Genomic DNA, 15,787 nt, shown 5'->3' on the forward strand with positions numbered 1-15,787 from the left:
GATTGCACATATTCTCTGAACACTTTCTTCCATAGAGCTGCCCAGGGACCAGATTCTGCTCTGCACAGGGCCCAACAGGAGTAAATGTCAAGTTTGTCTGAACTTTCCACATGCAAATGTCTGGGCTGTTGCTTTGCAATTAGGCACGGAATTAATGGTGGGTGAAGGCCTTAATGTGGAATCAAATGGGTTATTCAGCATGATAATCAGATGTCCTTTAAAAGCAGTCCTTGCAGACATGGACCAAACGCTACAGGACTTCTGTAGGATGCAGTCTGCTCACTTAGCAATGGAGAAAAGGTACTCCTTTCCTAGAACAGCTCAAGCACCTGAGCATACCATTATGGAACATTATGTGAAAGAGATCAAAGGCCCATCCAAATTACTGAAAAGTGTTTCTTATATTAAATTTTATGTAATGCATATTTTGCTTTTGGCAAAACCTGATATTTCTTGAAACAGTATCTATTGGAGGGAACATTCATGGTGAACTTATTTCAAATAGTTTACTGTCTAAATTTGACTAATTCTTGGGTGCTTTTAACCTACTTGTCACATGCTATTGGTAGACTCCAAAGAGCCGTGCAAATTAAATTGTTTAAACCTTCTGTATAAGAGCATATTCTTTGCAAGCACATTACAGAGAACACATCCAATAATAAACTGTGAAATTTCAAGTTCAGATCTTTTGAAATCCATATTTGTTGTGAAAGATGAGCAGTCAGACTGGATGGATTTGGACATAAGACTTTTCAACTTAAATAGAATAAGGCTGGAGGAAATTCTAGATATCCTAACTCAGCTATTGGCAGAGATTAAGAAGTAGTAGATTGGTAATGCTCTGAAACTTATTTGCAATTTGTTATGACAACCTTTCATGCTAACTTTAGTAGAAAAAACTGTGAAGTTAAACAGTATTTGTCAGTATCTGTAGTCTTACCTGTTTGTTTCAATTTAATGTTACTCTAAGTACCTGAAGCAGGTTTTCGTTAAATAGATTCTGGTAGAAAACTATAAATGTAACTTGTCAAGACTACCTCTAATGTAAAAGCATGTATAAGAGTTCAGTTATGATGCAGTCCATTTTCAGAAGATTAGAGGCTTATGTTAGGTGTGGATTTATGTTAGAGAATTTTTAAGCGGATCATTTCAAAATGGGTCATACAGAACATACTTAAGGAAATGTGTCAGAAGATGTAATTTCTATCTATCATAAATTCATGAAAACTCTAACACAACAGTTTTGTCTTCCCTGGGGTTTATTTTGCAGTACTGCTTTATAATCTCAGCATTGACGTGGACAGAAAAGTGGATACACAAGCAAGGTTTTATTTTTCCTCCAATGGAACATCTGATACAATCTCAGGAAATTTAAAGATTAACAGCAAGAGTATTGCCTGCAAAGATCATCCAGCATTTATGAGGGTAATGTAATTATTGCCCTGTAAATCCTTTGTTTTCTTTCAAAAAGCACAACCATTGTGAAAGATCTCTAAAGGTCCCTTCCAACCCCTACAATTCTGTGATTCTATGAAAGGACCTACTTTGTTTACAGTCGCACCACATCATTTTGGAGGTATAATGTTTGTGTTCATAACTTCCAGAGGTATTCTGGTTTAATTCTGATGCTTTCTCAGCTTTCTGTGGGAAAGTCAGTGGGTCTGACATCTCTTCTGTTGGTGAGAACATGCATAACTATCACGGTGATGAAATAGAACATGAGTATTCTTGATAATTTTTGACCTATTTTATGAATGACAGACCATAGATTGAGGTTGGATTGGGGCAACCAAGAAGATACCGTGTAAAATACACTTCCTGCTGAACATCTCTGATGGAACTGTGTACTCCTTAATGTAAAATCTTCAAACTTGTAATTACACAGAATATTTCAAAAGACATGTGTGTGGTCTTGCACCCCTTCTTCTCTAAGTAAATGAGGTAGACTCACCTGATACGAAAAGAACCCATTCCTGATCCATAGGAAGTGAAATAAGGATTGATAGAAGAGAGTCCATAGATCGAGGTTTATAGTGTGGTCCATTTGTGGATTTGTTGCAAGGAGCCAAAGGTCGTCAGGGCATGAAGTTCAAGAACTTGATTTTTTTTTTCGTGCAAGGGAAATACTCAGATAATCAAGAGGTGGAAACAGGACAGAAGAGCACTTATGAGAGTTCCATGAATCAATTTAGAGATGAACAATATAAAGAATGTGCACGGTGCTGAAAAAGTGATCACTCCATTCCTCTGTTTACACAAGTGAAATCTGCACAGAGATTATTTTCTCCTGGGTATAACAACCTGAATCCCAGACCAGATTAGCAGTGAACATAGTTACATTGTCTCTCTGTGAAAGTGTAGAGGCAACTTTGTTGTGGAAGGAATCTGCTGGTAGAAGTACTTCAGAGGAGAAGCCACAGAGGTAGAAGTTCTGCCAGAGTAAGCAGGTGTTCAGCGGGATGCTGTTGGAAACCTGCAAGTTGTCTGCTAAGCAGGGAGGCCTGTAGCAACACCAGTAATAGAGAAAGTACGAGCTGCTCAACAGGAGCAAGTTGACTGTTGGTTTCTCCAGAAGTAGAATTTGATCCAACACCAACCATACTTTGAAATTGGGAATGATACTAAGTTTGAAGTAAGTTAGTAAGAACCTGATCAGTAAGACTGTAACTCCAGTTGTAGTCTCAATGTCACTGTTGCCCAGGAGGAAACAAACTGTCATATTCATGCTTGCTGTATGCCTCTGAAGGATGAATGAGGGACCTGTCTTCAAAGTTAAAACAACTGCAATCAGGTCAAGGATATAATGTTCTTAAGGCCAGTCACTGGGCAGGAAAGAATAAAAGAGATTCAGTCTATTGAACATCTGAGAAGCTTGCCTATTCCAACAAAATTTGGAGAATAAATAGGAAGAAGTCCACAGTCAAACAATACAACACAGAGGAACTGTGTTTTATTAAACTCAGAAAAACTAGACTTATCTCCTATAAGACCTCATCTAAGAGTAAAAAGAATTCTTTAAAGAAATACTAAGGACAGGGAATATTTAGATGTAAAGGGAAACAAGGGTAATAAAATCATGGACGAGTTTGCCTAGCCTTTTCTTTAAAATCCTCAAGGTAGCAATTCTGTGACCTTTTGAAACAAACATCTATTAGGGCAGCTGGTTCAGTTGATCCTGCACTGCACAGAGGCTGAGAAATAGACCCAATTTTCTACAGCTATAGAAAAACCTGCAGGGAAAAACTGTTCATGTATTTTTCTTCCTTTTCCATCTTTTACTTATTTTTTTTTGTTTATGACACCATTAGAAACCAATTCTTCATGATAAAGCTTCAGGATAGAAAGGAAACCTTATGTAATATGCTGGAAAATTGCCCAGAAACATCTCAACTGGTAGTTGCCCCTAAGCGAATGTTACTTACAGGAGCAAATTGCCACTTAACTTGTAAGAGTTTGGTAAATCTAAGAGAGATCTGCCTGACAGTTGACCTTGTACAGGTCACTGTACCAGCATCTGCAGGTAGTTTTGTGGGAGTAGGGATATGACTGGGCTTATCGCTTCCTATAGTCGCTCGCTCCTCCATATAGTTCCATTTCTTTTAAATTCTTAATTAATAGCATTCTAAGCATCTCCTTCCACCCACTGCAGTTTCTGTACTTGTATGAAGCTTCTAAAGTTAAGTAGGTGTGAATGTCTGTGAAGTATACTTCTTGCAAGAGATTATGTATTTTGTGTGTATTTTGAGAAAAGACTAATTAGTAGCTAATTAGCATAATGGAAGTAATATAAAGCAGATGCAGAGAAGACCTTGTGGAAAATTATTGTGAATTATCTAATATGTGATTTGGCCAAAGCAAGCTTGCAGATAAGAGTTAAAGTAGTGGCCATGTGGAGGGTCAATCAGTGTCTGTATCTCTGACACTTAGGGAATAATTTAATCAGGTTTGCTATTGTTAGTACTCAAGAGTTTCAAGCTGTTCAGTTTTGACAAGTAGGCAGTTTGGGCTTTGATCTGCAACATTCCTCCACAGTCGAGGCTTTGTGTGCAAAACAGTCATTTATTGAGGAATTTAAACTTTTAAATAAAGCATGGGAAATAAAGAGGAAGAAAAAAAAATGTGGTCATGACCCGGTTTAGTGGTACTATGGAAGAACCCCCTTGGATTTCATACAGAAACATCCATGGGTTTGGACTGGCATTATCCCACTGGCCATCTTTCTCCATTTTAGCCAACTTGTGCCTGCTTTTTCTTATTTGGGCAATACAGCATTTCATAGCTGGGTATTACTGACAGAAATAGGTTTGCTATTCAATAAGTCTTCTTTTAATAAATGAATCTTCCAGTCTGAAATGTCTGATGCTGTTATGGAATCTATTATGCTTTTCTGTGTTTCTGATTACCTCTTTCTGGAAAAGTGTATGAGCCATACAGCATATTGAATCATTCTACTTGTAAAAAAATACACGTTTCTCTTCAAGTTAGTTCTAGAGAATCTTATAATCTTTAAAACATAAGCATACATGTCTTGTCTTATATGATTAACTCATTAGGTTTCCAATTTTCATAGAAAGATGTAAGGGATATCTTGACACCTGTACATGTTGAAGCAAGTTATCATCTGGGACACCACATTCTACAGAAAAGAAATGCTCAGGAATTTTCACCACTTCAACCTGTTCTTCAACGGAGGAAAGAAAAAGATATTATAAAAAGCAAGGTTAGTGTACATGTTTTTAATGCAGTAAGTAAATATTCACTTCTTTTTGTTAAAAAAAGCTTTGTACATCCATAGTATGTGAAGGAATGCATAGTACCTTGATGTTAATTAATAAACCAGAATGCTAAAAGTGTCTGACTTTGCTTAAAAAAAAAACACTTGTGCAGAACTGGTATAGAGTTTTTGTTATGATTTTTAAAACTTGGTTGAACATACAATGTTATAGAACTCAGAACACAGAGGTGTGAAAATCACTCTTTGAAATATTCTTTTTCAACTACACAGGATGACTCCAGTATAACGTTGTTCTTTAAAACTAATTCTCTGTTAAATACAGGATATTATTTTGGTATTAATCTTAAAATGTTTCAGTGATGTTGCTGTAATATTAGTTTTGTGAAGGTATTGCAAGTTCTTAAACAAAAAGTCTGTGGGGAAAAGAGTCTATTCTGTATCCTGAAATGAGTATGAAATTACCTTTTTTCCCTCCAGAAAAATTACCAAGAGTTATAGATTTTGACTTAAGCAAAAGTCAAGATGCTCTCATTTTTGAACTACCAAATAGTCATCAACATGCTATGACTTCTCACAAACAGTTAAGCTTCATATAGTTGACTCTTGAAACTCTGAGACAGAGAGAAGCTCCTTTTAAATGACATACTTTTGGTTTTCATCTTCATTCAGAACTTTGTTTTATGGCAGAGTTAGAGAGAGTTGTTGAATATGGTGACATAAATGTGCCTCTAGTCTTATCAAACCTTACTGACATTAGGATAAGTAAAGTCTGTGTTCTCTTGCAAAAGTTAATGCACAGTATCGTAGGAAAAACTGCAGAGACCTCAGTTCTGCCTTTTTTATGTACCACTTTTGAAAGCTGAAGATACACTTGTTGGTTTAACTGCAAGAGACTAAGTCTGAAAGCCTCTGTTGTTATTCTGGTTGTGTAGGATGTGTTTGGAAGATGGCAAGTCAGAAGCTGAGTGCATTGTTTTTAAGCAGCAAGAGCTGTTAGCCAGTTCCAGCTACTTTGTAACAAGGGAGTTGTTTTTGGTTTCTAGATATAATAGGGATGATACACTAAAGTGTTTGCTTGGGATTTTTATAATTTTGTCTTTTACAGTTTGTTTTTGCAAGATTTTGCTCCCAAGAAAACTGTTCTGCTGACTTGAGAGTTTCTGGAAAAGTTGCTTTTCCAAAGTAAGTATAAAGCAGCTTTCATTTTTTGAAAGATGCTTGCTAAGATCTTACCTCATTATTCCTTAATCTTTTGTATGCAAAGACTATTAATTTGCAAAAGTAGATGACGGACTCCCTGATCAAGCATGAGGAGTAAGGCTGTGTTTAGCTGAGGAATATTTTAAAATCATATATCTTCCAGGAAAGGTAACAGAAATGTATATCATTGAAGAACTGATCTTGCATAATTAGAAGACTTTACAGCTCATTGAAATATATCTTCTTCACAAAAATGTAAACTTGCATTCTATACTTCCTATCTAACTGCACTAAGATACAGAGCACAATGCATACTCAATATTATACAAGGAAAGGCTGTGGGAACTGGGGCTATTTCATCTGGAGAAGAGGAGACTGAAGGGGGATCTTATTAATATTTACAAATATCTAAATGGTGGATGTCAGGAGGCTGGGGCATACCTTTTTTTCGATGGTATCTAGCAACAGGACAAGGGGTGATGGGGTGAAGCTGGAACACAGAAAATTCCATTTAAACATAAGAAAAAACTATTTCACTGTGAGGGTGACAGAGCAGTGGCACAGGCTGCCCAGAGGGGTTGTGGAGTCTCCTTCCTTGGAGGTCTTTAAGACCCGCCTTGACACATTCCTCTGCAACATGATCTAGGTTGACCTGCTTCTGCAGGGGGGTTGGACTAGGTGATCTCTAAAGGTCCCTTCCAACCCCTACCATTCTATGATTCTAATATGTAGACATCAGAGCTACTGTTAAATTGACAGGCTACCAATTGTTTCTGCTGCTCTTAAGAAGATGTACTTGCATTGTACAAAGCAGACACTTCAGTTTTCTACTAAGACATTGTTATATTTATGATTTCAATTATAAAATAATTCAGTGGCTCTTTTTCCTCGTTTACTTGAGAACATTACATCTTCAGTTTTATACTGCTGATTGAGACACCAGATGGCTGAGTGCTCTGTGAGGTTTAGACTCCTTTTTCCTGCATGAAATAACTTTCACTTTCCAAAATTAATTTTGTTCTCTGATTTTTTTTCATTTACATCCCTAATTTTTTTATACACCCTTTAGTATGTTTCTTTTTTTTCCCATTCCTTCCAATTAGAGATCATGTTTAAATCCTGTTATTATGCAAGATAACTAATGAACTTTCAAAGTATTTAAAGAAAATTATTGCTGTCTCACACAATCTGAATTGCATCAAGCAATGCTTTATGAGATATGTTTCTATTTAGCATCCTCTTCAGGAAGTTTTAAGTGCCATTGTTTCTACTGAGAACTGATTTGATTTTAAGTTACATTTCATCATAGCAACCTTTGCGAGAAATACAGGTTGTTGGTGTGCAAAAAGAGAAATTGTACCTCTTGTTAATCTCAGCTAGTTAGGTATTTTGTGAGTGAACAGGACTTTTTTGTATACTTTATCACTTTTAAGTTTTACTGTATTTAAATGAAGGTACTAGGTTAAACAACCTAAAATGACACCAAAAGATGATGACAGTCACATAATGCTGATTAATCACACCAGCATGATCCTGAGCACAAGCTTTTTCATCTTCATAGATTTCAGAATGAGATTAGTATCTTTCTGCCTGCTTTAACAGGTGGCCTGTAGCATGAGCCTTAAGCCCTTTCATGTTCTTAGGCTCAAAGGTTATTTTATTTGAACGATCATAAACTTGTCATAGAGAAAAGGCTGAGCAGCGTTTCCATTCGTGAGATTAGCAATGTAGTTTTGTAAGTACTTCAAAGCTCTAAGGAAAGAAAACAGATTACAACATACATGCTTGGCATTAGGTACCAGTAGCAGATTTTCAGTGTAAATAAACAAGCTAAATATCTTGATAAAGTGTGAAGTATCACCTTAAATACACTGTGCCCCTGGAATCTTGACTAAAAATTAGTTAGCTGAGAAGCATTAATTTATTTTGTCTAGACAGAATGCATTCATTATCCTTGAACAGCAAAGCAAGCACTTTGAGTCTTAAAAGAATGAAATCAAATAGAGGTGGCAATGTAATGCTTTACATACTGTCATGTTTTGTTTGAATTGCATAGATTTTAGCCTGCTCTGTAAATTTCTAGTCCGCATCATGCATTTTTTAATGAAGAATGAAATATGATTACCAGGGAAAAGCTCTACTTCAGCTTTGTTGTAGTCCCAGATGTGCACCTGGTGCTTTTGTGTATTTGTGTGTTAAGCTGGGAAGCATCTTTGTGACAGCCTTTTGTTAATGAGCTTGGCTTTAATGCATATGAGAAGAGCAAACATAAGTAAGCATATAACTAGTAAAACAACTTTAAAATTTAACCTAGACTTAATCAAGCTACTGAAATGTTAACATTGTGTTTTCCTTTAATTCGCTTTTGTCTTGGAACTTATCTGCCTCTGCAGTGCTTTTACCTTCTGTTGCTTTGCTAAGTGCCAGTTTCTTTCCCAAAGGTGTTCAGTGACTAATGCTTTGGTTTTCAGCCAGAATATCTGATAAATGTCTACTTCTAGGCAGCTTTTCTACAAGTCTTAATTAAACTTTAATGTCAAGCTGAAGTTTACTTTTAGCCTCCCATAGGGTATCTATAATCATGTTGCAACATGATTATAGAACATTACACAGATCAGAAGACAGGTCTGTTCCCTTGCCCTCTTTGCGACTTGTTTCATACTAACTCAATCCTATATTTTAAGAGTGAATTTTGAAATGTCTGAAAATCCTGTGGCAGTAGCACATTGCTGTTCTCATCTGCAGTGAGAAGTCCTATCTTGTAAAAGCCAGAAGCATGACTGATCTGATAACAATTTCCTTGCTCTTGCGTTATTAACCTTGGCCCTGAAAAAGTACAACACTGAAGTTGAGCATCATTTAACTGGTGTAGTACCTTCACTTACAGGAGTGAGTAAAAGCTTTCTCAATGACCTCCAGCTGAGCTTTGTCAGAACCGAATGAAATTAAGTAAAAGAGCAGTGAAGGAAAATGTTTGCATACAAGTTGTTCACAGTTACTTTTCACTTATATGATGACAATATTTTTTATAGGCCTCATGATAAGAAAACATATCTTGCTGTTGGAAGTATGAAGACTCTATTGTTGAACATTTCTCTGCTTAATGCTGGAGATGATGCATATGAAACTGTCCTCCACATTCAGATCCCTAAAGGCCTTTATTTCATCCGAATTTTAGAATTGGTAAGAACAAAAAAATCTGTCAAACACTATTCCTATAATATTTTTCTTTTTCAGATATGTATTTTTCTAATTATGTTAATGGACTGCTGAGTTTCTTTAGATACTGACAACCTCCACTCCTATCCTCCCTAAAAAAGCTCACGAAATTCCAGTTTTTAAGCTCTCAGACTTCCAGCTACTTAAACCACATGCAGTTTTAACAATACAAGTGACAAATAATTTCAATAACAGGATGTGAAACGTTTTTTTTAATGTTTCTAAATGCATCCCAGGATGTCACTAGTACTTTTTGTCTGATGATCATGTTTTCAGCGATCACAAAGAGCTGATTGAATCTACTCTTTTCACATAGTCCTACAATGAAATAATAAATCTGCTTATTTTCTCTTTCTGCCTTTTTAGAGTAACTGCTCTCGGGGTTGACTTTAACCTCGAGTGGGTCTGAGTCTGATGCATGTGTCTTGCTTCACCATTAGTAAACAGAAGATAAAGTAACAGGATACAGTAATCTATAAGGATGTGATAAAGCAGTCATTAATAACTTGAGCGTTCTGTATAGTTGCATCAGTGAAATAACAAACAGCTAGTTCAGGGAATCAGAAACTAACCAATTTCAGTGTATGCATGTAATTTGAAGTCTGAAAAGAACATATTTCTTTCAATCATTAATATTTTGTCCTTTATTTTAGGAAGAAATACAGATCCACTGTGAAGTATTAGATAAAGAAGTTAATGCAGTGAAACTTGAGTGCAGTGTTGGTTATTTATATATGGATCAAAAATCCAAGGTAAGCTATGTATGAAGTTCCTAGCTTTAAAAACACCCTAAATATGTAATCTCTCCTTCATTCCCAACTAATGTCCTTTATCATGTTGGTCTCTGAGCCTCTCTGCTACCTTTAAAATTAGTTGCTTAATCTTCTCTGGAATAATGCATTAAAAGACAACATAGTTTTTATTATGCATCAACTGATTGTGCTTGGCTTCCTAGACAAGTGAGCTAAGTAAGGCTATGAACAAATGTGTAAAGTCAATAGAAAGGGATTAAAGGACACAAAGAGCAAGTATTTTCTTAGTTCTGAACTTTTTTAGAGCAGGAAATTCTAAACGAATTTAGTAAAATATTTTTATTTAAACTGTGTTAAGGTGATCATTTGACACAAAGAAAATGTTATTTGTTCTACAGCTGGATTTTAGTTTCCTCTTGGATGCAAGCTCGTTTACCAGAGCAGAGGAAGACCTCAACATCATCATTAATACTACCTGGTAAAGTCTAATAAATATTGCTCAATGAAAAATATTACCAGCTTTGGAAAACCGAATAGGGAGCACTGGAAAGACTTAGTGAAGTGTGATTGCAAGCAAGCACATCTTCCAAATCTGTAGAGAAAGGGAAATTCCAACAAAACCCAGATAATATTTAATAATGAACAGGTTTCTGTCTGTCTAAAATGTTATTTTTTTTAACTGCCTGATGTGTTGTGACCAATAGAATATTTTTGTTTTAATAACCCAAAAAGTCTGTTTAATACTTGTTTACAGAAACAACAAATGGCCTATGATGATGCATTCCATGCTCATTTCTCTCTCCTTGCATTTTTATAGCAAAAATGAAGAAGGGAACATGCTGCAGGATAACACACTCACTTTAGCTGTACCCTTAATGTATGAGATTGAGTTAAATACTCATGGGTAAGTCAGCTAGTGCTGTTCCTGTACATCCATAGAACTGCTGTCTTGTTACTATTCCAAATTCCAAAGTGTACTGTAGCTGAAAAGCCCTGGGAATGAGATGGCACAGCTGCCCTGGGCTCGGGCCCCTACACTTCTAAGATTTTGTTTCCAGTACTGTGAGATGAGACCAATGATATGTACGGTGGTTTGAACTTGTCTCTTAACAGAGTAACATATTCTAAGAACCTGAATATTTTTTTTAGAAAGAGGTGTTTATTAAGAGTGCAGCAGATCCTCAGATTCCTTGCTTAACCTGGACCATATTCTGGGCTTGCTGTGGGGCTCTCATAGAGCACAGTTTTGGGTGAGGATTTATAACTTTCCAATTTATCTGCCTTTAAAAGAGGAAAGACTGCAAAAGTAGAGGACTTCTACTCAGTGCTCCTAGATTTACTTAAATGCAAACTCAGGTTATTTTCTTAGAACCAATCTTATTGGAGTTAGCATGGAGCAGAAAGTTACATTAATGATATACAGCAATTCCATTAATTAACAACTTCTAAACCTTTGTAGATTTGTATCACCAGCTTCGTTTATTTATGGAACAAATGAGAAAGATTCACCAGTAACATGTATGAAGGAGAATATCAACTTCACTTTCCATGTAAGAGTTTCATCTATGTAAACCCTATTATCCTGGTTTTGAAGTTAATGCTTAGATTTTCAGTGTGTCTAATGACAGCCTACACAGTCAACAAGGGAACTTTTAAAAGTACAAGAGTATGGTGAGCAACTTTTGTGCTTCAGTGATGGGAAGTGGCTGTTAATCCCTCTTTTGAACACTTTTTTGGACCCAGACAATCTTTGACTGACTTTTCTCTGACCATTATGTGGCACAAGCAGGACTGAAAGTGGTAGAGGAGTTCTGACTTGCCACTTCTTCCATTAAGAAACACTTTAAAAAAGAGTTATCTTACAGTAAGCAAAAGGAACTAAGAGCTCCTTAGAAGAGGATCTGTAGGTATCAGATCTGTCTCTAATGTATTAAAAGCAGGAGTCAGACATTAATCTCTCCCAGTTCCTTTTGTGTATTCTCCTGAAAGGCAGTCTCTATGACCTCAAGGTTGTCATTGCAGAGCAGCACTACTTACTCATTGTGGTCAGAGGAGTGAAGGGTTCAGAATGAACTGAGAATTGTACAGAATGAATTAAGCAAAACGTAACAACTCCCAGTAGAATCCACTTTCGTAACAGTTCAGCAATGCAGGTGCTAGCCCATTCTGTCAAGTTTTATGCATTTATACTTTATACGTGTGTGTATATATAACCTGAACAACTACCACAAATTCAAGCTTTAAATGTGTAACGTTCCTCCCCACAAGGTTATCAGTGCAGGACCAAGCATGGCTCCAAATACAAACTTGGAGATAATGATACCTAATGCTTTTCCACCCAATGACTTCAAACTATTCAACGCATTGGATATCAAGGTAAGCACAGGTTACTTCACACAATTTTATTAGCTACATGAAGTCTGTGAAAAACAGAAGCAGAGCACAGAACTGGGTATGAAGTATGTATTCAATTTCTTAGCTACAGTGAAGCAGAGTGAACAAGAACAGGATGACCTTCAGCCCTCTGTTAAGTTTCAGAATTCTGAAAGTAAAATCTACATTCCTTTTGAGCTTCTTGCCTTTCAGAAATCTCTATTCCAATTTTTATCTGATGTTTAAATTTTAACACTTATGTTATTTTTACTTCCAGACAACAGTTGGACAGTGCTTCTATAATAAATATCCCAGAAATTGCAGTGCAGCAGAAAAAAATGAAAATATATTGAAGGATTTAGTCACTTTCTTTTCAAAGCCTGCTAAGAGACAAATGGTAAGGTCTGTCTTCTGGCATCAATAGGAAATAAATGATTGTATGAATCAGCCTTAAGACTACAGTATGTCTTATATAATGAGATCACCAGAGCAGTCTTCCAAGGATTTGTGGTGGGACCTGGTGATAAGTTCAGCACAGTCATAAGTGACTTAGTGAGGGAGGTAAGAACTGAGATGAGAAAGTTGATTAAGGACCTCAGTGAGGTCAGTGCGGGCAGCAGTCACCTGCGAACTGCCATAGGGGTATTTAACTGAAGGAGCAGGCAGACATTGGAATGGGCTGCCCAGGGAGGTGCTGGAGTCACCATCCCTGGAGGTGTTTCAGAGATGGGTGGATGTTGCACTTAGGGTAATGGTCTAGTGGTTGGTAGGGCTGGACTCAGTGATCTTAAAGGTCTTTTCCAACTGAAACACTTCTATGATTCTATGATAAACACAACTGCAGATGGAATTCAGTAGCAAATAAAAAATTATGTGTGTGGGAAAAACAGTCTGAAGTTTCATTACATGAAGTATGCAAATCAAATATCCATGGCCTTTTAGCCAGGTTAAAAAAACCCAATAGTAGTACTCGAGGTGGAACTTCTTACTGAAGGGTGTTATGAATGCTGCATGTAAGTGAATGCCAAGGGAGACAACACAACTTAATGTGACTGAAAGTCAATAACAGTTACAAAATATATGGAAATCACTTTTGTCTTCAGAAGTTCTTATTTAAAATATCTGGGGGAATCTCATACCTCCCTGGCCTGTTCAAGCTCATCCCTCTCTCTGTATCTGCTTACGGAGACCAGATTCCTGACTATGTAATCCACGCCAGAATTGTTGTTCTAGTGTGACATTTTTGAGGGTTTGTTCACATAGAAATCTGTGTCCTGCAACTTGTATTTCATAAAGTACAATTTTGTTTAAAATTTCCATCTTAAAAGATGCTGGACACTTCAAAATACATTAATTTGGGACTTGAAGCAGGTTACAAGGAACATCAACCAATGATTCAGAGACAGCCTGCACTAGAATATCAAAATAGAACTTAAAGAAAAAAGACCTGTTGTCTTCTATAACAATTAGGTTGGTCCCTTATACTATTCCTTTAGCACCTGTAGATTTGTAGTGATGGATGACAACCCAGAGTTCCACTCTGGCTTTTCAAGGACAGACATGGATCTTTTTGTTTTACTCTGTTCCTGAGTGTCTTTGATACTAAGATGATAAAGTTGATAATCTTCAGTTTTAACCTCTTTCTCCCTTATACAGTACTGCATGAAAAATGACAGCCTTTGCTTACAAATATATTGCAAGCTTGGAAACATGGAAAGTGGAAAAGAAGCAACCATTCAGTTGCAGCTGGAAGCTACTCCTTCACTTTTAGAAATGGTAACACCTGATTTTTTCATAGCTAAGAGGAATATTTCAAGGCATATTTGCAGTTTTCTCTGCATTTAAATTCAAGGTATTGATGTATATTGCAAATGGTATGATGGTATCGAAGTCTTTTGGGTGTTTACCTATTTTATGTTTTCAATGCTGAGCATCAAGGTGATAGAATGAAAACCAAAAACCATTGAAAAATACATATCTTACATTTTCCCTGGATTTCATAGTATGCTTTGCTTTGCCTATTCTGGTTGGGTTTTGCAGGATTGGGATTTAATTTCAACTCATAATTGTACTTTTCTAAGAAAAGCAGCATGGACGTGGACATAAGTAAAATTCAGCTGAGTTTCATTCCAGCTTCTGGTACTAATTTGCTTTGTGATCAGAAAAAGAAAGCATCATGTGTTTGTGTTAGATTCTGTTTCTGGGAGCAGCTGCGTTACTGTTTTTTACAGGGTAGGAATTAACGTGTTGAAGTTATTTTTTAAGAGATGGGATTTTTTGTTTTAATCAGGATGATGCATCAGCATTGAAGTTTGAAGTAAGAGGAACAGCCTCACCAGAAAAAAATGCCAAAGTTATTGAGCTACACAAGGACAAGCAAGTTGCATATGTAAGAATTCTCTTAATTTGTGATAACCTCTTGAAGCAGAAAAACCAACAGCAATTAAAACTGTGGAGTTCTAGACATGTCTATGCACAGGCAATGAGTATTGTGTTGAGTAATTAAAAATGTAATTAATTTTCCACGTTTGTTTTAATATTTTTTAGAGAAAAAAAAATAAATAATCTGGTATTTTCTGCTTTCCAGGTCTACTTGGAAGGACTGCACCATCAAAAGCCAAAATATCATGTTACTGTGTTAATTATTGGAATAAGCTTAATAACTGGTGTGACCTTGTTTTTGCTTCTTTCATTTCTACTATGGAAGGTAGGTTTTCAGTATTCCTCCGTTGTTTTCAAGTCAGGTATTCACATTGTTGATGGATCTTTGGCTCTGTTAAGGCATGTTAAAGGATAAATAATATTTTATTATGATCCAGCCTTTCTAAAGAAACATAATTCCTCCTGTAACTTGTGCTTTTTAAAAATATTTCTCCATTTCCTTTCATTTGATCTTTTGCGTATTCTGCGTCTTCCATTATTCAACACCACACATCTCTTCTCATGTTTTAAATGGCATCATCATGTTTGCAAATGATTTATATAATTTAATGTCAAACGGATCACTTTTGTGAGATGGTGCACCACATTTAATGTCATGATGACTAACAGTCTACAACGTAGTTTCACACCAGAATAAAATGTTGAAGATGTTCAACTGCAACATAAAACATGCTAAAAATATCCCATGTATCAGTAAAGAAAACTGTGAAGGGTGCAGATTCCCTGACAAGTGAGAGAGATTAACTCCTTTGCCCACATGCAGACTTTCTCCGGCTGTACGGAAATGAAACAAATTTCACAGGAAAGTTTTATTACTGTTTCTCATTTTAAAAAATACCAGATTCTGTGGTCTGTTACACTTCCCAAGTCTCCACATCCTTACTCATTAACCTCTCAAAAAGAAAAAGCAAACCCACATTGATGAGTAACCCTTAATTACTTGGTACAACAAAGCAACGGTAAATACCATTGTTCATAAACACTATATATATGCATTTAATTTTGGTTCATCTTTTACGGTTTACATTTGATAACAAGGATTTGCTGACAACAGATTCCAAAATTA

At 36.3% G+C, this 15,787-nt stretch overlaps 1 protein-coding gene across 1 annotated transcript in view; it reads left to right on the top strand.

Annotated features, from left to right (window-relative positions):
* The window catches only part of ITGA4 (integrin subunit alpha 4), a 40,032-nt gene that overhangs the window by 22,010 nt on the left and 2,235 nt on the right, over positions 1-15,787 (top strand). Inside the window, exons 15-27 of the mRNA XM_062005003.1 lie at positions 1,271-1,425; positions 4,571-4,720; positions 5,841-5,917; positions 8,968-9,118; positions 9,808-9,906; positions 10,305-10,384; positions 10,724-10,810; positions 11,366-11,456; positions 12,175-12,282; positions 12,557-12,676; positions 13,936-14,055; positions 14,570-14,668; positions 14,867-14,986. Coding sequence (XP_061860987.1) covers positions 1,271-1,425; positions 4,571-4,720; positions 5,841-5,917; positions 8,968-9,118; positions 9,808-9,906; positions 10,305-10,384; positions 10,724-10,810; positions 11,366-11,456; positions 12,175-12,282; positions 12,557-12,676; positions 13,936-14,055; positions 14,570-14,668; positions 14,867-14,986 — 1,457 coding nt within the window. The remainder of the gene's footprint in view (positions 1-1,270; positions 1,426-4,570; positions 4,721-5,840; positions 5,918-8,967; positions 9,119-9,807; positions 9,907-10,304; positions 10,385-10,723; positions 10,811-11,365; positions 11,457-12,174; positions 12,283-12,556; positions 12,677-13,935; positions 14,056-14,569; positions 14,669-14,866; positions 14,987-15,787) is intronic.

Source organism: Colius striatus, chromosome 11 (genome assembly GCF_028858725.1).
Source record: "Colius striatus isolate bColStr4 chromosome 11, bColStr4.1.hap1, whole genome shotgun sequence".
NCBI lineage: Eukaryota > Metazoa > Chordata > Aves > Coliiformes > Coliidae > Colius > Colius striatus.